The sequence below is a fragment of the Microcaecilia unicolor genome, chromosome 5, assembly GCF_901765095.1.
Source record: "Microcaecilia unicolor chromosome 5, aMicUni1.1, whole genome shotgun sequence".
NCBI lineage: Eukaryota > Metazoa > Chordata > Amphibia > Gymnophiona > Siphonopidae > Microcaecilia > Microcaecilia unicolor.
In genome coordinates, this window is record NC_044035.1 from 257,668,616 (window position 1) to 257,690,862 (window position 22,247).

At 44.8% G+C, this 22,247-nt stretch overlaps 1 protein-coding gene across 1 annotated transcript in view; it reads right to left on the bottom strand.

Moving 5' to 3' along the window:
- Window positions 1-357: 357 nt before the first annotated feature.
- Window positions 358-22,247, bottom strand: part of IGSF3 (immunoglobulin superfamily member 3) — a 529,021-nt gene continuing 507,131 nt past the window's right edge. The window contains exons 9-12 of the mRNA XM_030204032.1: window positions 18,237-18,644; window positions 11,452-11,871; window positions 10,502-10,924; window positions 358-2,762 (exon numbers count right to left, since the gene is read on the bottom strand). Of these exons, the coding sequence (XP_030059892.1) occupies window positions 2,512-2,762; window positions 10,502-10,924; window positions 11,452-11,871; window positions 18,237-18,644 (1,502 nt within the window). The 3' untranslated portion in view covers window positions 358-2,511. The remainder of the gene's footprint in view (window positions 2,763-10,501; window positions 10,925-11,451; window positions 11,872-18,236; window positions 18,645-22,247) is intronic.

Below are 22,247 nucleotides of genomic sequence, written 5' to 3' on the forward strand. Positions count from 1 at the left end.
GATATTTATTTTGTTTTCCTGGATGCCAAAGAATGTCCATCCTTTCTTTGGAGTGTTATTTTAGCTATGGACAGACCAATGGATAGACTGGCAAATGAATGTCAATCCCTTTTACATAATTCTACCCAACTTTCCATACATTGGAAAGCATAAAAAAAACAGAATGCATATTCAAATTATTACCAATGGAAAAGCCAGGTGTGATGAAGCCTTCCAACCAGGAGGTGGCAATCTTTGACCAACTTTTGATTTCCTTGATCACAGTTGCCTTGAGAATGTGTGATTAAAAATATTGCATTTGACATCAATTGAAATGTTCACATTATTTTTAATAAAAATATTGAACAAAGTCCCACATGTAAAAGAAAACCAAACCGTTTTTACAAAGCAAATATTTCCTTCTCTTTAATATTTTTATACACGTTTCGAATGTAACAAACAAACAAAAAACTCCAAAAATGAGGTTTAATTTAAATCCTGTCAGTGGCAGCATTACTGATTCTAAAGCTGGGTTTACAGATGAGTACACCCTGTGGCTCAACACATCGTACTAAACAAGTCACAGAAGACCAAGGTGACCAATGCCATATGGGGTTGTCACCTTTTTGAAGCAGAGAAATTTATACAGTTTTGCTATTCAGAGCCATCCACTTGGGTATAGATTTTGTGCACTTCACCCCCTGTTCATGGTATGGTTTAACATCTTACCATATCACATCCAGGAATAGAAGGGTTTTTTTGTTTTAATTTTTATTAATTTTTTATATTTTTCATGCAATAGGCCTCACTTGGCAACACTGAAATCGGCATATATGGGCTATGCTGGTTTAACACTGCTGATAATCTGAAAATGTTCAAAACTCATGGATTGCGTCAACATGACAACTTTTAACTATTTTGGCCTCAATAATATTGGTCCTCTTTAGACATTAAACAGTAGGGCTAGGGAACTAAAAAGAAGATGAGGGGAGGGAGGATAATCAACCTCACTCCTCAGACTTGCCCACCCTAGCATAGGGCTTGTTCTGAAAGGAAGACATTAAGGAAGACATGAAATCTTATTCCAGCTCACCCTCCCTCTCCCAGGAAAGGTTATCTCGAACTCAGGAGGAATGCCATTCCTTCGGTGGTAGTGAAGCTGGGGGTTAAGGGGAGAAGCTTAAATAAGGCAGGAAAGATCCCACACTCAAGACTTAACCAGCTGTGGCTTTGTACAAAAAAATGACAAACCCCTGATTTTCAAGAGACAGTGGTACCAGCGTAACCACCAGCATATGCATCAGGAAATCATATACCAGTGCTCTGGTACAAGTGCCCTGGTACACTGCCTTAACACAGCACAGTAGGAAGCAGGTGTGTGATAATGGCACAAGGACATGACTATTATGATGTCTGGACCAACAGAGAACAGAGAGCTAGTGTATAGCCAATGGCCTTCTAGTGTCCCAGAGGAAGGATTCTGCCCAGTTCCTCCCATCACAATCCGGTGTTCCTACAGAATGTCACTGCTCTCATGCTAGTTGTTGCCTTGGTCATGTGAGATGTCCCTAGCTTCTCAACATAGCCCTTGAAAAGACTTCTGTCTGAGAAATGCAACAGAATACCCCGTGTCAGCTCTCAAGGTGCATGCAGGTTTCTTTTGGCAAACTGGGGTTGCTGTTGTTTTCAAAAGAAAAATTCAAACATGATTTAAAAAACAAACCTGTGAAGAATGAATTATCCATTCATTGTCAATCAACTAGACCAGAGACGTGACGTGGACAGGAACGAGAACTGAAGTGGTGGCCAAAGGGCTCCTGAGAAGTCCCACAAGTTGCAGAACAAAACCAGAACAATGGAAAAATAAGCAACTTTCTTAAAGTCCGTTTACAAGAAAGCTTAATAACTGGGAGCATATAAAAAGCAAATATGGGTATTATGTGGATGTTTTTTTAGCTCATTCAATGCAGAACCGAGGACCCATCATCTGTCAAGGCCTCAGAGTTTGTTTCTTAGTCTTTGCTATCCTTCCACATTTCCACCCAACCATCCATGGTCATAGTTAGAGGTTCTCACAGAAATTTATGGTTGGACAGTGAACAGTTAACGGTATACAACTGGGAAAAAATAAAAATAAAAGTAAAAACCATTGCCCCAATAAAACAACAGAAAGTTACATAATGGATCCCCCAATTCTCCCGCTCTGTCTATTCTTTAATGAAACGGTAAAATCAAGAATGGGGGATAAGGGCAGAAAAAACTCAGTCCAGAGTCGTTAACAAAATCAAGAAACTATTGATCAGAAAATAAACTGCTGGCAAGGTGGCTATATACATCTCCTATTTCCTCCTCCTCTAGGAAAACAATGTCTGGTATTTTGTTCCACTGAAAACCAAAGGAAGAGTCAATTTCGCTCCCTGCTGATGTTCCTGGTGTCTGCCGGGCACAGCACCAACACCAGAAGTGCAATAAAATAAACTTAAAGAAAACAACTTCTTCTGTCATGGGGGGAGGGGCAGAACGCTGTCTAGTTTAGTCTATAGTCGCAGGGTGGATACTGAGGACAGGGGGCTCTAGACAGGTGGGCGAGTAGTTGAGGTGAGGTTCTTTAATCCAGAGTAAGGGGACTCCGTTCTTCCCCTCCGAGTTCTTGTTGGACTGGCGGGTCTTGAAGCGCACCAGCAGGATGCAGATGATGAGGATGCCAAAGATGGGGAAAGGGTAGAAGAAGACAAAGTAGAAAAGGGCATCGTTGGAGCAGATGACAGACTGCAAGGTGGAACCTGAGGAAAAAGAAAGTGGCAGTGAAACCAAGACCTTAGGGGTCTCACATGATGAGCTATTCATTAAAGGAGCAGTGATCAAACTGTCTATGCTGGTGTCAACCCATACAATACAATTTTTCTACTGGCAGGACTGGCACCATTTAGCAAAGCAAAGCTTGCTTTGATGACTACCCCCTCCCGGTAAAATAACCCACTGAGATATGCAATTGGAAGCAAGATGCACAGGCTTGATTATGCGTTGTTGCATGGCTCACTCTCAACACTTATGGACAATGCAGGCAAAATCACCCACACAGAACAATGCAACCCCCCACCACCAATGTGGTTGCTGCTTCCCTAGAGTAAAAGCTACATAAGCCATAACCACATACATTAAGAAGGGTGGGTACACTAAACAGCAGTAGAGCCATTCCCTGTAAACTCTCAAAGATGAGTGCTACCTCCCTACTGCCCTGCCTTGTATGCTGAAGGTTCTTTGCAAATAATTACTTTTAAACAAATCAAAGCACGTTACTAAAGTTCAGCATGCAACAACGGACATTAGCATGCACTTAGTGCCACAAGACCCATAGGAATAAAATAGGATGAGCAGCATTTAGCGTGTGCTAATGTCCGTTAGCACACGTTAAGCTTTAATAAAAGGGCCCCTTAGTTTTATCATGTTACTGGTATTCCTGAGGCTGACATAATAAAACCCAAGTAAAAATGTACACTAAAATTTAACATATTATTTTTGATCTCATATATTAAAAAACATTAACGCCTGATGCAGTAAGCAAATAGTATGCAAACGCATTGTGTGTTTAAAAAAAAAGACCATTAATTTAAAAAATGGGTGCAAAAACCTGAGTAAAAAGGTGCACTGAGCTTAATGTATCTTTTCACATCAGAAAACAGCGCTAACTTTAGTAGTGGTTTTTAATGTTGATGGTAATAGGTTGAGTTCTCCACGTTTGTGGATTCTCTGATGGTAATAGGTGACAGTTAGGGCTAACTCATACCTCTAACCACTGAATTAAACCTGAGGCTCCCTGGTGCAGCCAGGAGGGAATCTGCCCTGGGATCCCTTCCCCCAATCTCCCATCCTCTTCCCCATTCACTAATTCATTCCCTATTGCCAACCATTCATCACTCCACCTGCTATCCTACAATGCCCCTCCACTTGTCTTTTCTGGCTCCTCTTGTTTTAAAATAGCAAAGATCCAGCTGGGTCACTGGTAAGTAGACAGGTGGGTGGAGAGTGACCCAAGTCCAGAGAAACCCCTGCATCCAGGAACTAACTTCACCTCTGACTCAGGAGTTACATTTCCAGCTTTAAAAAATGAATTCAGTTTTCTGCTCCCTGCTTTGGGGAGAGTAAGAGCTAATTCCTCCTTTTGGATGCGATTTACATAGAGGCATGCTGGTTTTAGTTCATCTTTATACTCATGTTTTAACATATTTGTCCTGTGAGTTAAAATCCTTACGAAATAGCAAAGTTTAAATCACTAAAAGATGTGCTAAAACCTGAGTGTAGAGGTGAGCTTAGTCTCCTGATGATAGTGAGCACAGAGCAATATTTAGCCCATGGCACTCAATGATTTTTTTTAAATGCTGAACATGACTGGGTATCTCCTGACTGTTTCCCCCAGGGCAAGAAGTACAGTCCTGAATAGATTCCATTTTGTGATGTGATTCTTGTTTAGAGTGTGGCCATGTTAGAGCCCTCCGCCTGGGTGGGTGGAGTTTGGGGGGGGGGGGGTCAGGTTTATAGTTTAGCTTACCCCAAAGCAAGGCCTGGAGTCATAAGACTCCAGACACAGGCCGTTGGAGAAATGTTTTCAAAATAAAGAATTTTATAGACGAGTGGTAGGCAGAGGATCATGTGATGGACTCAGGGATTAAGACATCTCTAGGACCTCTCTGGGGCTCCTACGCCCCCTTTGCCCTAATTTTGATTGTCAACGACTGTGAACCCTGTGGTGAATCATTTCTAAATCTTTTATGGACAGATTTCCTGCAAAAATTGGGAGGCGCTATGGCAGGAAAAGGGCTTCAAAAAAGACTCTGCTAAGACATGATGTGCTGAAGAAAAGATGGCAGAAAGTTCTTCGCTATCCCCTCCCGTGTTCTCTGAAAAGCAGTTTGGACAACTTACAGCGGCAGTCATGTGTGCCCTGGAACCACGGTTGGGTCAGCTATCTGGACAGCTAACAAATTTACAATCTCTCCTTGCTGACACGAACCGGTGGACGAGCGAGCTGGACCACTGCGTGTCATCCACTGAAGATGCGGATATCTATGTGGCCGACACTTTAGAGACCTTACAGCAGCAAGTGAAGCAGCAGGCAGTACTGACTGATGACCTTGAGAATCGACCACAAAGGGGGAACCTTTGAACAGCAGGCTTTCCGGAGAACGTCACTAACAGGACCCTTTCTTCAGTGCTGTAAAAGGTTAGCTGAGCAAGGAATTTGCACTGTCTGACAGAGCGGAGCCCTTTTGTCTGGAACGCGCTCATTGCGTGGGTCGTCCACTGGAGGCCCCGTGTTGTGCTGGTAAAAGCCCATAATTATCTACACAAAATGGAGATCCTCTGGGGATACTGTCAGAGTGTAATAGGCTGCTTTATGAGGGGGAATGAATACAAATTTTTCAAGATTACTCTGCCTCTCTACAGGAACAGAAGCGGCGGTTCAACCCTATTTGTGCAGCTTTGGCTGAGAAGCACTAGCGCTTCATGTTAGTATATCCTGGCCTGCTTAAAGTTTTCTGCAATAGATAAAAGGGTGCATATAATACGCCAGAAGCAGTATAGGAATGTCTGACTCAGTTGTCTAAAAACATCACAGCTGGCACTTGAATCTCAGGTTTAAATTTCTCAGCGTGCTGTGCTTTTTACAATTTAACCATAATAAGTAAGGCCTCTATAAGGTGCCTTTATTAGTTTAATGGTTAAGATGTTTGCTGATTGCCTTTTTCCATTGGGTTTTCTGTGTACTGGGGCTTCCTCAGGTTCCATTTTGGGCTGGGGGTCAGGAGCCCTCGCATTCAGGTGTGATCATCCCTTCATGTTCACTGCTTGTACAGCGGGATTAGATTGGGTTGTACTGGGGATGGGATGGGAGGCAGGGGGTCTGCTAAATTGGAGGTTGTGGTGGTGGAAGGGGGGGGGGGGGTCAGGGTTTGAGCATAGGTAGAGTGGGATTTCTCTGCAGATGGGAGATTTGTACTTTGGGGGAAGTATGGATCATGTGGTTGTCTATCTGGTGTGCGTGTTGCTGGTTGTGGTTGGGGCTGCATGATAGGGTTTCATTGTTATGCATAGGTGTGCCCTGGGGTGAGGCTGGGCACCCTGGGGTAACTAGTGGTCTTCTCCATCTGTCTCATAACCTTTTCTGTCTAGCCTCTGAACATCTCTAAAGGATCATCTGTGCGCCTTTGTTCCTGGAATGTAGGAGGCATAACCTCACCTATAAAATGTGCTAAAATATTGCAAGCCCTCCAACGTCACAAGGCCGATGTAATTTGCCTTCAGGAGACTAGATTGTCTGCAGATGAACACCTTAAATTACATAATCGGTGGGTGGGGGAGGTTTTTTGTTCTTCTGCTACAGGTCGGAGAGGCAGTGTAGCAAATCTTGCGCACAAGTCATTGGCTTGTCAATCAAAACTTATTTAAAGATGATTTTTTTTATTTTTCTTACATTTGTACCCCGCGCTTTCCCACTCATAGCAGGTTCAATGCGGCTTACATATTATATACAGGTACTTATTTGTACCTGGGGCAATGGAGGGTTAAGTGACTTGCCGAGAGTCACAAGGATGAGGGTAGGTTTGTTGGGGTTTCGCTCAACCTGCAGGGTAAAGATTTTATTTCAATATCAGCGTATGGCCCTGCACCACTTACTTCGATGTTTTTCTCTAAGTTGTTAGCAGCCTGCCTGCCTGCCGTACAGATCTACCCCTTTGGTTGTAGCTAGTGATATGAACTTAGTCTTTGATATGGGCCTTGATCATTCTGCTTCTTTGTCAGGGCATTCAGCCACTCATGACAGTCGATTAGAGCAATTTGGTTGATTCAAGGAGACCGCTTCATCCAGACAAGCGTTGAGTACACCCACACTTCCTGAGCTCATCATACTCATTCGAAGCTGGACTACATTTTTGTGGAACAATCTTTTTTCTCACATGTCCTTGTGGCCACTATAGGACTGGAGGAAGTTTCGGATCATGCCCTCATTTGGCTAGATTTAGATACTGATCCTTACTTCCACAGTCAAAGAGGATGGAGGTTTTCCTCCTACTTATTCTGCTCTACAGATTTTTCTAAATACTTGACAGAACATTGGTAGGAATTATTGTCTCGTAATCAGCAACACATGGATACTCCCTCAATTTTTTGACCTATCGCTAAAGCGGTCCTATGCAGGGACATAATCGCCTATGTAAGTGTTAGGAATACGTGTCTGTCACAAAATGTTATTGTACTGGAACGTCAGCTGAGGGCTCTTAAACGGCAATATGTGGCTCACCCCTCGTTTGAAACCCCTCACAGTTACTAAAGTGGCGCTTAATAGTTTATTACAGGAACAGGTATCTAGAACGCTTTTACATCGTAAATTTAATTTTTTCAAATATGGAAAATAAATCTGGACGACTCCTAGCGCATGTTATTAAATCTCATGGGCACCCGCATTTTGTCCCAGTTATCCAGACCCGCAGCGGGGAACTTACATAAAAAATGGAGGAAATAGCCTAGATCTTTCAACAACACTTTCAGACCCTGTACGCTTCTGGAGATGGTAGTAGAGATGAGACGTTCCTCATTGATGATTACCTGGCCCGTTCTAACATGCTTTCTCTTACGCCTGAATTGGTAGATACTTTAAATTGTCCATTAACTGCTAAAGAAATACATGGTGCTATTCATGTGTTGGCAGATAGATTAGCCGACCTTGATCTCGTCTGATCGAGTAGGGTTTGTTTGTGGTCGCCAGCCAGTAGCTAATGTGCGGAAGCTCTTATTAGCAATGTTGTATGGCCAAAGGATGGAAACTCTGTTGTTATTACCAGCTTGGATGCGGGTCATGCTTTTGACCAGGTACATGGACCCTTTTTGTTTAGGACTTTACATCATGTGGGGATTCAAGGGTGGTTTAGCAAGGTGGTCCCCCCCTTTACTCTGCTCCACAGGCAGCCCTTTTGTCAATGGTGTTCGCATGCAACCCTTTTCAATCTATTGTAGTATGTGTCAAGGGTGTCCCTGTCCCCTTTCCCCCTTCCCCCCTTCTTTTCAAGCTTTCCTTGGAACCTTTGTTATGTATGGTGCATAGTACTATGGACGTGAAAGATGTGAATCTGTGTGCTGGCACCATTAAAGGTTGGAACGGGATTGTTTTGTCCAAATTTTGGTTTCTAGTTAGGTTACATGATGTTTGATAGGCATTTTTTTTTTTTTTAACTTTTAATTTCATTGGTTCATTTGGGGGGGGGGGGGGAATGAAGATATCTCATATGTGGGATAAAATATGTCCTGTACAGATACCATCGACTAGCTAATTGTCTAGATTGTTATTATTGACTGTCTCTCCTCATGGAATCTTTATGCTTTAATAAAAATGATTTAAACATAGATGAGTGGTAAAAGGACGGTAACAAAATTGGGATCGTAAGTACTTGCCGCCTGATATTCAGCCCACAGCGGTAAGCAGCGTCTGAGATGCTCACAGGTGTGGGCTGAAGTGATCTCAAATATTCAATGCCGGGACATGTGTGACTCCCAGCATTGAATATCTGGGTCTCAGTGGTCACCTGAAGTTAGCCAACATGCAGACTGGCACCCAGTTAACTTCACTGCATAAGTTAGAGCAGCCTTTCTGCTGTCCTAACTTTACGTGGTTACTTAACTGGTTATCAGACTGAAAATGACCGCCAACCAGCTAAGTTCATGCTCCATCCACGTCCCGCCACTGCCTTTAACCTAGCTGGTTAGGGGATGGCCGTTTAGCAGGGATCTTCAGCAGCATTATCCAGTTATGTGCCACTAAATGTCCCTGTATAGCCCCAGACAAGCCATTCTCCTGGCCATTTAAATGGCTTTGAATATTGGGCTCATTCAGGGGCATTTTCGAAAGAGAAGGGCGCCCATCTTTCGACACAAATCGGGAGATGGGCGTCCTTCTCTCAGGGTCGCCCAAATCAGCATAATCGAAAGCCGATTTTGGGCGCCCTCAACTGCAGTCTGTCGCGGGGACGACCAAAGTTCACGGGGGCATGTCGCAGGCGTAGCGAAGGCGGGACTGGGGTGTGCTTAAGAGATGGGCGTCCTCGGCCGATAATGGAAAAAAGAAGGGCGTCCCTGAAGAGCATTTGGCCGACTTTACTTGGTCCCTTTCTTTCACGACCAAGCCTCGAAAAGGTGCCCGAACTGACCAGATGACCACCGAAGGGAATTGGGGATGACCTCCCCTTACTCACTCAGTGGTCACCAACCCCCTCCCACCCAAAAAAAAAAATTAAAAAACATTTTTTTCCAGCCCCCCTTCACCCATAAGGGCTATGGTAGTGTTGTACAGTTGTGGGGAGTGGGTTTTGGGGGGGGTGTTGGGGGGGCTCAGCACCCAAGGTAAGGGAGCTATGCACCTGGGAGCAATTTGTGAAGTCCACTGCAATGCCCCCTAGGGTGCCCGGTTGGTGTCCTGGCATGTCAGGGGCACCAGTGCACTACGAAGGCTGGCTCCTCCCACGACCAAATGCCTTGGATTTGGTCGTTTTTGAGATGGGCGTCCTTGGTTTCCATTATCGGCGAAAACCGAGGTCGCCCATCTCTAAGGTCGACCTAATTGTTGAGATTTGGGCGTCCCTGACCGTATTATCAAAATGAAAGATGGACGCCCATCTTGTTTCAATAATACGGGATGCCCCGCCCCTTCGCTGGGACATCCTCAGAGATGGGCGCCCTTAGAGATGGTCGTCCCTGTTCGATTATCTCCCTCCACATCTCAATCTCACTGCTCTCCCTCTCTATTCTGGCAGTTCTACATTCAGCTGTAGGTTCTCTCTGTTCCATCATCCCATCTCCATCACTGGCAAACAGCAGCCATTCCAGGGAAACATCTCAGAAGCAGGACCTATGTAGAGTTGTCAATCTCATCTATCTTCCCAATTCCTAACGGCCCTGGTATAGGGAAACACTGAAACCAGTCTGATGGCCTGGATTGCCATGTTTAATGACCTGGAACAAATTCCCCCTGCACATCTTCTAATCTCTTTTTCTCCAAGGACAAACAGGCTGCTTGTTCTCATGACTGGGTCGGCATCCACAGCGGCCCAGGACCACCGTGGACGCCGACCTAGTTGTGAGAACAATCAGCCTGCTGTCCTTGGAGAATACCTGCTACAGGTATGTATCTTCGCTTTCTCCGAGGACAAGCAGGCTGCTTGTTCTCATGACTGGGTCGGCGTCCACGGCGGTCCTGGGCTGCCGTGGACGCTGACCCAGTCGTGAGAACAATCAGCCTGCTGTCCTCAGAGAATACCTGCTATAGGTATGCATCTTCGCTTTGCTCCTACTTGTATGACCTGCCTCCATGTCATCCTGGGTCAGCGCAGTCCCTGAGTTAACTCTGTGATATGTAAAGAAGTTCTTACAAGAGCAAAATTATTCTACAAATAATCCTGCTTTAAAGGGATAATTGCTATGACATTAGGGAAATAGCCATCTGTGTCATGTTTGGGCACATACTGGTCCTCACCTGTGTGTTGCACGTTGACTACAGTCAACCCCGACTCTTCCTCCGTCAATTTGTACCAAAGGCCCCTGGGGTTTGGCAGCCACTCCTCCACACGGCAGGAGTAGTTCCCGGCATCAGCTGCACTGGCTTCTTGTACGCTCAGCCTGAAAAGCACAGTGGACACCCTCTTGAAGCGCAGTCTGCCATCCCACCTCACCGGCTCTGGCTCAAATACAGAATCATGGCCAATGCTAAACACAGGCTCCTTCTCCACCTCGCTGCTGCCATCTCCAGCCACACCACTTTTAGTCCTTAACATGAACCAGGTGAGGGACAACCGTGACACGGGGCTGGAGCGTGAGAGCAAGCTGCAATCCAGCTGGAAGTGACCTTTCTCTGGAACCGTGACATTCAGGACTGTAAGGTCAAGCCGCAAGGCTGCTTCTGTAAATCATTTCAGAGAGTAAAAATTTAATGAAATACACATTATAGACATCACACTCACATTCCAGCCCGATCTAACAAAACTTTGCTAGAGCACTTCAATCCTGCCTTGCTAATCCAATACTCAGAATCCCTACTCTCCACAACTATACCAATTCACTTCAATCCTTCCTTGAAGTTCGTCCTGCAATTCCAGCATTAAGACGAACATGCTGTACTCTGCCAGTGCACCTCAATCCTTTTGAGCAACACCCCCTTCCATTCCACTACTGAGATCCTTATGCTCAATTCTTCCAATGCCCCTCAATCCTGGCCTGTGGTGCCCCCTGTTATTCCAATACCGAGAGCTCTGCTAATCCCCACACACACAGCTCTACCAATGCACCTCATTCCTGCCCTACAGTTCCCACAATGTGTCCTATTTTTTTTATTATACAGTCCGTGCGTGGTGCTCTCATGTACAAATATACAGTAGATTTGGATTTGGTAAATACATAACAGCACCACAGACCACCCTCTCCATTTACCTGGTTGCAGGACTGTGACCCTGGTCAGTCCAGACACATCCTCAGCATGTTTATACCACTTGTCTTGGGAGTTCAGCAGCCATTCCTGCACTCTGCAGTCATAGGCTCCACTGTCTTGCACCTCTGCGCTCTGGATGAGAAGCCTGTACAGCCCGCGGGATGGGATCTCCAGCTGCAGGTGGCGGGGGAGCTTTTGCTCTCCCGTATTCCCCTCCTCTTCGTCGCCGTACTGCAGGACACCATCCCGCGTGAGATGCAGGATGCGCTGTTTCTCTGGGTGACCCAATTTCCACACATACCACTCCACTGAGATCTGGGAGTTGGTGCTGGTCCAATTAGTGATGCTGCAGTCTATTGCGACCCACTTGCTCTCTGAGATGGTGACGTTCTTCTGCAGTTGACTGACCTGCAAGTTGGCATCTATGAAAGCAGAAAGGCAAAAGTCAAGGTCTCCCATGACTAAGGACTCAGCACGCATAAGCTATATTGCAGAGTAAGCATGTCTGTGACTCAGGCGATGGTCATTAATCAAAGTTTTAGACAAAATGACTGATGCTCTTCATAATCTCAGGCTCTGTTACAAATCTCTGTAGGACCACCCACATGCCTTGGACAAGGAAGGCAGCTGCTATAGTGACTGAAGGGCAAACCAGATTCTGGAGAACACTGAACATGGAGTGAACTGGAAGCAGACAGAAACAGTTAGGGGCCAATATTCAAAAGGACTTAACTGTGCAGGAGAGGCTCCTGTCTGGTTAAACCCTGCTCATCTGGCCACCTGTCAATATTCAACAGCACTTCAGGGAGTAGTGCCACTGAATTAGTACCAGGGCAGTCCAGGGGTGAGCCTAAGCACAGCCATCACTTAACCGGTTAACAGTAATATTCAGTGTGCTAACTGGTTAAGTAAGTGGATAAAGTTAGGAAAGAAAAAGGCAGTCCTAACTTTATTCGCTGAGCTAACTGGGCAGTGGTCTGAATATCAGCTGGCATCCTGTTAACTTCCGGATGTCTGTATTTATTTGGTTATTTAATACCGGAGCCTGGACATGGCCCAGCATTCAGTATGTGGGCTTTTCAGTGTGTGGCTTAAAAACCACAGACTGCCTCAGGTTCAATATTATCCCCTTAGAATCTGGTGAAGTTTCCAAAGAATTGAAAGGTGAACTTTTCTTCTGTTCATGAAAGTACATTTACCAAACGGCAGATCTACCTGGAAAGACGCCCCCCCCCCCCCCCCCCAAGGTCTTTCTCCTAACCTTCCGCCCTGCTTTGGAGGCAGCCCCATCTGTCACTCAGACCATGGCATGCCACTTCTGGATGCCCACCCTATTTGTAAACAGTGAAAATGATGCACCGCAGAAAATGCAAATGAATGCAGGAAAAACAGGGGGGGGGGGGGGGGAGCAGAGATAAAGACAGATGAAAACACAAGGCCTGTGCCTAATCAGGAGCCTCTCCTAGGACCTTGGAGGAAGCCAAGCAAGAAGGGAAGGAGGGCTGCAGAGCCATCTATGATCTATGCTAGGTTTCCAAAGGAGACTGTATTTATCTGTAGCATGCCAAAGCATCCTAACTCAACACAAGGAGAAACCATTAACATACTGCCTCTATTTAATGTGCACCCCTGGTCCCTCTCTGGGAGCCACAGGGGTTCCTCCTTTTACCCAATTTCAAGACATAGTAACATAGTAGATGATGGCAGAAAAAGACCTGCACGGTCCATCCAGTCTGCCCAACAAGACAAACTCATATGTGCTAGTTTTTGTGTATATCTTACCTTGATTTGGTAACTGTCATTTTCAGGGCACAGACCGTAGAAGTCTGCCCAGCACTATCCCCGCCTCCCAACCACCAGCCCCGCCTCCCACCACCGGCTCTGGCACAGACCGTATAAGTCTGCCCAGCACTATCCCCGCCTCCCACCACCAGCTCTAAGTGCTACAAGGGTTACGCAGCGCTGTACAGTTTAACAAAGAAGGACAGTCCCTGCTCAAAGGAGCTTACAATCTAATGGTCAAAATGTGCAGTCAAACAAATTGGGGCAGTCTAGATTTCCTGAATAGAGGTATAATGGTTAGGTGCCGAAGGTGACATTGAAGAGGTGGGCTTAGAGCCTCCCTTTTTTTGATCAGGGAGTTTCTTTCTATGCCTTTGGGCATCCAGCTCAGACAGAACCGTAGGATCTCTAGTTTTATATCCCCTTCCAAACTCACTTTACTTCAGTCATTGAAGACTGGGGGCTACACACCAGTTGCCTTCCAGAATCCTACAATCATGGGCCTTGAATCTAGTCACTAGGCATTACCCTTAAGGAATGACTATGACTCCCCTTTCCTCCTGGGAGCTATGAACACTGCCTCCACAGAATTCCTGCCCCAGCTGTCGAAGGCAGTGGATGGCCTGATGTAAGGACTGAACCAAGGACCTTCCACCACAACATTTCACATCATCTCTCACATAAGGAAACTCAAACGCGTGAAACCATTCTTCCTGAGGGAACTATTTCGTAACATGGTACAATCAATGGTACTAAGCCACGCAGATTACTGTAATGGAATCTATGCGGGATGCAAATGTGTGAGCAAAGAAACTTCAGACCGCCCAAAACACAGCAGCCAGGCTTGTATTTGGAACGAGTGTTGTTTAATTTCTTCTTCCATAGCAAAAAAAAAAAAAAAAAAAAAGCAAGCACAAAAGAGCCCTCAAGCCTGGAACAATGTTGAAATCTTTAATGCAAAAGACCCGACACTGGCCATGTTTCAGAACAGAAAAGCTCCTGCCTCATGGGTCAAACCAGTATGCTCTTTCATAGAAAATGAAATCCAAAATGGTCCTTCTAAGCACACATCAAGTTCAGCAGCAGGCAATACCATACATGTCCAAGCACAATTACAGCTTTCAGCAAACATTACAAGCAAATAAAAACAACTATGTGTACAAACCATACTGTATAAAATACTGTAGAGGTTAGAAAGGTTAAAAAAGTGGACTGTATTATAAAAACCATAGAAGAAGGAGAATCTCTATCTCATACTGTCCTGCTTATAATCGAAAGAGAAAAACGCCTATATTGCGACCCAAATCGGGAGATGGGTGTTTTTCTCTCGTGGGCGCCCAAATCGGTATAATCGAAAGCCGATTTTGGGCGTTTCCAACTGCAATCCGTCGTGGAAACGGGTAAAGTTGACGGGGGCATGTTGGAGGCGTGGTGAAGGCGGAACTGGGGCGTGGTTATCGGCCAAGGAGAGATGGGCGTCTTTAGCTGATAATCGAAAAAAAAAAGGCATTTTTACCGCGATTTTGGGTCACTTTTTGTGGACCCTTTTTTTTCACGAACAAGTCCCAAAAAAGTGCCCCAACTGACCAGATGACCACTGGAGGGAATCGGGGATGACCTCCCAGGACTCCCCCAGTGATCACTAACCCCCTCCCACCAAGAAAAACCCACTTTAATAACTTTTTTCCAGTCTCTATGCCAGCCTCAAATGCCGTACCCACCTCTATGACAGCAGAATGTGTTCTATCATGTGACAGCCTTTCCCTGGTTCTGATGTGGCTCTCGGGTGAGTGTGACACCTTTTCTGTTATGCGCACTGCAGAGTCACATCAGCAATGCATTGTGGTGGGTGTAGGGTATTGGGCTCCGTGATTCCATTAGCTTGTGGCAAATGCTCACGATGTTGGTAGTTGGTAGGCTCTACTCCCATGGTGCTTTTCCCCCTGCTGACTGGGTCAGTGTGCCCTGTTGTGTTTCCGGTAGTCCATGAGGTAGTGGCCATTTTTGTAAGTCCGTTTTAGATCCCTTTCACGTGTTAGCCATGTTATAGAACTTAGTTCTTACCTTGAATGTGGCTGAAAGAGGGCATTGTACACCATTCTGCCAGCTCTGACCTACTGCTCATCTCAGTACCAGGGAGACTCGTTGCCAGTGGGGCACAACCTCTGATCTGCAGTTAACTGTGAGTAAGCGTGCTTAAACCAATAAAGGACGTTTTCAGAGAGATTAATCTTCAGGTGTCAACTGGTGTGCCAATGTTATATAGCAGCAAAAAGTCCTAGAGGCCTGCGTGTATGCAGGTCCCTGGAGCACTTTTAGTGGGTACCGCAGTGCACTTCAGCCAGGTGGTCCCAGGCCCATCCCCCCCCCACCTGTAACACTTGTGCTGGTAAATGGGAGGTCTCCAAAACCCACTGTACCCACATGTAGATGCCCCCTTCACCCCTAAGAGCTATAGTAGTGTTGTACATTTGTGGGTAGTGGGTTTTGGGGAAGGGGGGTTGGGTGCTCAGCACCCGTGGTAAGGGAGCTATGCATGTGGGAGCGTTTTTTGAAGTCCACCGCACTGACCTCTAGGGTGCCCAGTTGGTGTCCTGGCATGTCAGGGGGGCGAGTGTACTACGAATCGTGGCCCCTCCCACGACCACATGGCTTGGATTAGGACGTTTTTGAGCTGGGCGTTTTCAGTTTCCATTATCGCTAAAAAACACAAACGCCCAGCTGAAAAAATTCCATTTTTTCAAAAATACGGTTTGTCCTGCCCCTTCACGTACCCGTTTTCAGACATAGACGCCCATGGAGATAGGCGTTCGCGTTCGATTATGCCCCTCTATGTGTACACAGAAAACACGGTCTTGAAAACCTAACGGTTTTCTCTTTTAGATGCCACAGTAATACTTTTTAGTATCTTAATTTTGTGGTTTTACATCCATTTTTATTCTTACTCTGGTATTTTAGGTTGTTTAGGTTCCCGTTTACAAAGCCGCGCTAGCGGCTGCCGATGCGGAAGTGCTGCGCAGCTTTGTAAATGGGGGGGGGGGGGGTAATTTTAAGTCCATTTTTTCTTTCTTTTTTTAAGTAATATATTGGGTATTTTAAAATCTTTTTGGCACCATTTTTAATAACTGTTCACTCGTGATTTAAACTGTCTTAGCGTTTTAAACGGCTCTTTCTAACCGGCTGTATTTTACTGTCTTTGTTACCAGCTGAAGTACTTATAATTTCCTTCTCCTGTTTTTTTTTTTGAGCATCCTCCAATGAGATTTATATCTCTCTTATTTTTTTAAATATTATTATTACTTTATTATTTTTTTAGGAGTGTTGACCAACATATGACACAAATGTTTTTCTTTTAAACAGCCAACAATGTTGTGACGTTTGTTCTGAAGCACTTAGCTGTTGCACCAGACACTACATACAGCGGTTTAGCTATCAGAAACAGGATTATGTGCTGCTAGTCTCTTTATTTAGGACCCTTTATCAACCACATTGCCATTCTATGCTAATGCTACTATAGTCATTGGGATTTTTCAAACAGAATTTGTTTTTAGTTTACACAGTGCTTCTGGCACAGTTGAAGAATTATTAGTTTTGTTCTTTTATAAATGTGAGTCATCAGCTCCACTCTATTCTCCTTCTTCTATAGTTTTTATAACGTAATCCATCTCTAGTCCTTTTTAACCTCTAAAGTATTTTATAAAGTATGGTTTGTACACATAGTTGTTTTTATTTGCTTGTAATGTTTGCTATGACCCCTGAAGCAGGTGGCTGTGCTCGCCGAAACATGGCCCCATGTCTGGTGCTTCAATAAAGAATTTTCAAGCTCCTACTTCCCATTGGGTAGTCATCGTGTCATCCTCTACTCTTTCTTTGGCTTCCTTTGAAAATGAGCACCACAGTCATTTCAGATGGCAACTCCTAGTGGTTAGATTTAGAGTCCATGAATGCAGGGTTCTGCAAGGAGCCCTGGCCCCCAGCCAAGAAACGTTGCTGTAAGGGTTGGACTAAAGTAAGTTAGGAGGGGATATAAAACTAGAGAAAAAAAATCTTTGGGTATCTATATAAAGGCTCATGACTCTAGATCCCAATTCTGGGTCTGATAGAGCTGGAAACCCAAAGGAACAGGTGGAAACTGCTGCACCAAAACCTCCCCAAAAATTATACAATGAACCATCTCCTTTCTGCACAACCCAATGGCACAACGCCACATGGTATCTATCTAAGCTGAACTAGGTGGAAAGCACTTCCAGTGACAGTGGTAGATGGTATAAAAGGGGCTGACTTAAGAATCTGTGCATTTTGCAGCAGGTAGAACCTGAAAATTCCTGAGCTGCTGGGCCACGGGTAACTGGAGCAGGAGAAAGTAGTTTTATCATAGGCATTATGCCCCTAATTCTATAATCCTAGTGCCTAAATATAAGTACCATTTGTGCGCTAAGATTAGACAATACCAGCACTTACACGCATGACTGTAACATCCACACACAGAAGTGCCGGCTGGGTGCTAAGTGGTATTCTACAAGCCTAGCGCACAACCTGCATAGGGCACAACTGGAGGGAGCGGGGGTGTATGTGGGCAAAGCATGGGCAGACCCCACACGTACAGGCATAACTTATAAAATATTGTAAGTTACGTGCTAAAAGTGCAATAATTATGCTCTACCATTTACACCTGCCTTTTACAAGTGCCAACTTGCGTTCTATTCTACAGATACAGTTATAGAATGTATACTCAGCATCCTGCATTTTAGTGCCTGAATTTAGGTGACCTTTAGTTGCCCCCTATATGCTATTTAGATCCTACATCAGAAGGAAGGAAAATCAGGGATAGGTGTGAATCTTTTTTTCCTTTAGGTTTTCTTCCAAAGGTCTATGGAAGTGACTACAGGACAGGTGTTGTGTCTAGGATGAGCAGACAGCAGCCTATCTGGATTAAAAGCTGTCCTGTGGGCCATGGGGCTATCTTTCACACATGGGGAAGGCTGACCTCATGGCTTCTGCTCACCTGGCTCCTTGACAGTAACCTCAGTCAGTCCGGACACCTCCTCTGACAGCTTATACCAGGCACTATTGGGGCTCAGCAGCCACTCCTCCACGTGGCAGTAGTAGCTCCCGCTGTCGCCAACTCCAACTTTCTGCACAGTTAGATTGAAAAGCCCCGCTGGCAGCCTCTCGAATTGCAGGCGACCCCGCAGGCCCTCCTCCTCCGCGTAGGTGCCAAACTCAAAGGCGGCATTGGGGGCGGTTTTCAGGATCAGCTTGCCATCGACATCCGAAGACCTGTGCACATACCAAAGCACAGCGAAGTGCGAGTCCTGGTTGGTCTGAGCTTTCACCTGGCAGCTCAGGGGAATCGCCCCATTCTCCACCACAGTCACACTCCTCTTGGACTTACTGACCTGTAGCTTGGTCACTGGGGAAGGGAAAAAACAAAACAAAACACAAAAAGGGTCAGGGTCATGCATCTGATATGCCACCTTTTTGTGGTACAACCAAAGTGGTTTACATATAATATTCAGGTACTTTCTCTGTCCATAGTGGGTTCACAATCTAAGTTTAAAGCCACCCACTGTTAGTATGAAAAGGCAGACGATGGACAGAGTCAAAAGCATATGAAAAATCAAGTTTTCTTGTATAGTTTTCAAACAGAACATTTCTTTCTTTTATCCCACATTAGGGAAACTTTTCACAAATTAAATCTTATGGAAAAGCGCTGTGGGACTTCATGTAAAGATCTCAGTAAATTCCCACTGTAAGATTTTTGTTTCTTTGAGTAAGCAAATTGGCTAAAAGGCTCTTTATATTTTAAGATAGCAAATCTCAAAGGTGTCTACCCTCAGAAAGCCCACTTCAAAGCTGGATTCCTTCCCAAACCCCATTGATCTGGGAAAAAGAATTGTAAGGAAAAGGGAAGGCATCAGTGCCCCGATGCTCAGACCCAAACGCGGACGCTAGAGGCCATTAGCGCCAAACTAGTGCCCGCATTAGTGAGCACAGAATGCTCAGACGCTCTAGTACGGAAAACAAGCGTGCAAAATATTAGCACAAATAGCATGCTAATGTGGTCAAATGCATGTTAATGAGCTCATGTCTTATTCCCCCTTAATGCTTAGAGAACAGCAAACAAAACAAAGCTGCCTTACCGCTGTAAAAAAAAAAATAATGCAAGTTCGGAGCAGGCGTTAGGGGATTTAAAGCGAGGATTTCTCATGATTTTTTCTCTACAATCTGCCAGTTTTTATACAGTTTGGACACAGTAGGAAGCCCCTAAGTGCCAGTAGTAAGAAACAAATGTGTGCGATTCCGAGCAAACCCAAAATTGAAAGCACACATTGGCATCTGTTGCTTGCGTTTAAATATAAGCAGAGTAAAAAAAAGAAAGAGAGAGAAAAGCTTATATTTAAAGGTGCAGAAAACAGGCGCCAATGTGTGCTTCACGTTCGTATTTGCCTGGCGCATGCACACAGGAGCTGCGTTTACCACACTAACTCTTCTACGCATGCAGCAAGCATGTCCCCCCTCCTTGCTTTCACTTTAACAGTGTGCATATAATTTGCATACCATTTCCTTCGAGCACTGGTTAGCTAATGTTCTTTTTTTTTTTTTATTTATTTATAATTTTTCAAAAAACAATACATTCATATTAATATAAATGCAGGATTTGGAAATAATATCCAACAAAGAGATACATCTCTCCTCATTAAATTGAATAATCAAGAAATATTTCTTATACATATTGACCACCATAATTTAGGGAACAAGATATAGGAAAATATAAAAAGGAAAAAAAAAAAAAAAGACAAACAGAGGAGGTATAATCCTCCGTTTAAAAGCAATCACTCAGAGGGGTGAGCGTTAGACATCCACTAGAAGGTACAACCAGCATCCTATGGGGTCATTCAGGGCTGAACATTTCCCTTTTCCTTGGAAATAATAAATTCAGCCAGCTTTTTGGGGTCAAGAAAAACATACCTGACATTATTAATTATTACCAGGCATCTGCATGGATACTTCAAAGTATATAACCCTCCTAAGGCGAGAGTCCTCGGCTTTAAAACCAAAAACTCTCGCCTTCTCTTTTGCGTATCTCTATTAAGATCCGGGTAAATCTGAATTTTTCCCCCCCAAAAGCTGGCTTGCATATGTTTAAAGTATAGACGAAATACATTATTCCTATCAACCTCGAAAGCAAAAGATACTAACAAAGTCAATCTTTGTGTAACAGTCTCTAGAGAGTTTTCTAAAAACGCTGTTACATTCAAATCAGGTAGTGGTTCTGGTATAACTGATTTTCCAAATATATATTGAGTCTTGACTACCGGAGGGAAGCTCTCTTTAGGAATTTTCAAAATTTCTTCAAAGTATTTCTTTAGCATATCTATTGGTGGTATTAACGGTGCTTTAGGAAAATTGAGAAGTCTCAAATTATTCTTCCTAGACTGGTTATCAAGATACTCGACTTTTTTACCCAGAATCTCTTTATCCTTGATTATTAAACTTGTAAGATTTTGTAGAGATTTTAATTCTCCATCAATAGTGTCAATTCTCTCTTCGTTTTTTTGAGCTTGGGAGGCTGTAAGGGCTTGTGTAACTTTAACAGAGGATAAATCTTCTTTCAAGATATCAGTTACCTGAATCAGGTTCTTGTTCATGCTCTGTATGGCGTCCCATAGGTTCTCCAAGGTTTTCACTGCTGGTTTAACAACTCCACGAAACTCCCCGGACACTTCCCTCAGAGCCCCGGTAAAGACGGGGTTTCCCACGTCGTCTTTCCGGGCAGAAAACATCTCTGGGGTCGGCATTGGAGTAGGTCCTCCTCTTGCAGCTTGAGAGCTGGGCACTTCGGTCCGCCCTTCAGGCTGCACTCCCACTGCAAGCAAAGTTCCGGGTCGTGGAGGGGCAGTGAATGAAGGCGGGCTTAGCGAAACGCCTTCTATGCTGTAGTCCGACAAAACAGCGTCCGGACTGACCGTCGTGGGCGTCTGCGGATCCAATCTCTGAATTCCCCAATTCTCTAGCGTCTGCTGACGGGGAGTGGAGTTAGCAGGACCAGAGGAGGTAGGTTTCACCGCTTTCCCCTTCCTTTTTCCCATGGTGTTATCGGGTAAAGGTTCCTTCCACCGCAAGCCTAAGCTGAGATCGGGAGCTCAGAGATCAACTTCCTCTCTGAACGCCATCTTGTTCCGGTTAGCTAATGTTCTGTGCTGTTCTGGTGGTATTTTTTAAGCACTGTTGGCTTACCGTGGGAGTTCTGAGCATCGGGGCACAGGAGTGGCTGTAGGAGCATCCCACCAGAAGCAGGAGGTTACAAATAAATTCCCTCCAGTCCATATGCAGCCGGTGGCAGTCAACATTTTTATGTCCGCCACCAGCTGAATTCCCAGATAATCAGTGCCAGGCCATGTCCGGGCACCAGCATTAAATATCCAGTTGAGTGGAGGAGTGGCCTAGTGGTTAGAGCACCAGTCTTGCAATCCAGAGGTGGCCAGTTCAAATCCTGCTGCTGCTCCTTGTGATCTTGGGCAAGTCACTTAACCCTCCATTGCCTCAGGTACAAACTTAGATTGTGAGCCCTCCTGGGACAGAGAAATATCCAGTGTACCTGAACGTAACTCACCTTGAGCTACTACTGAAAAAGGTGTGAGCAAATCTAAATAAATAAATAAATGTTGCTAGCTAAAACTTATGCAGTTAAGTGCAATATTCAGTCCTTAACCGCACAAGACAAAATGCATAAAGACTGCTTTTTATGCAGCCCAATTTATGTGGTTAGCTTATACGGTTAAGGGCTAAATATCAGCATTTAGCTGCAGAAGTGCCGATTCTGCCTCTGGAACACCTACAAGTGCAAATATTCAGCAGCACTAACCGGACAAGCAATTTAAGCAGCCAGGAGCCTCTCTGGGCCATTTAAGTATTGTGCATACTTCCCAGTGGGGAATCTAAACTTGTAAACCTGGGGTACTTTCCTCACAGAAAAGTGATTTTTCAAAGGGTAAAGCCATGGGAAGTCTCC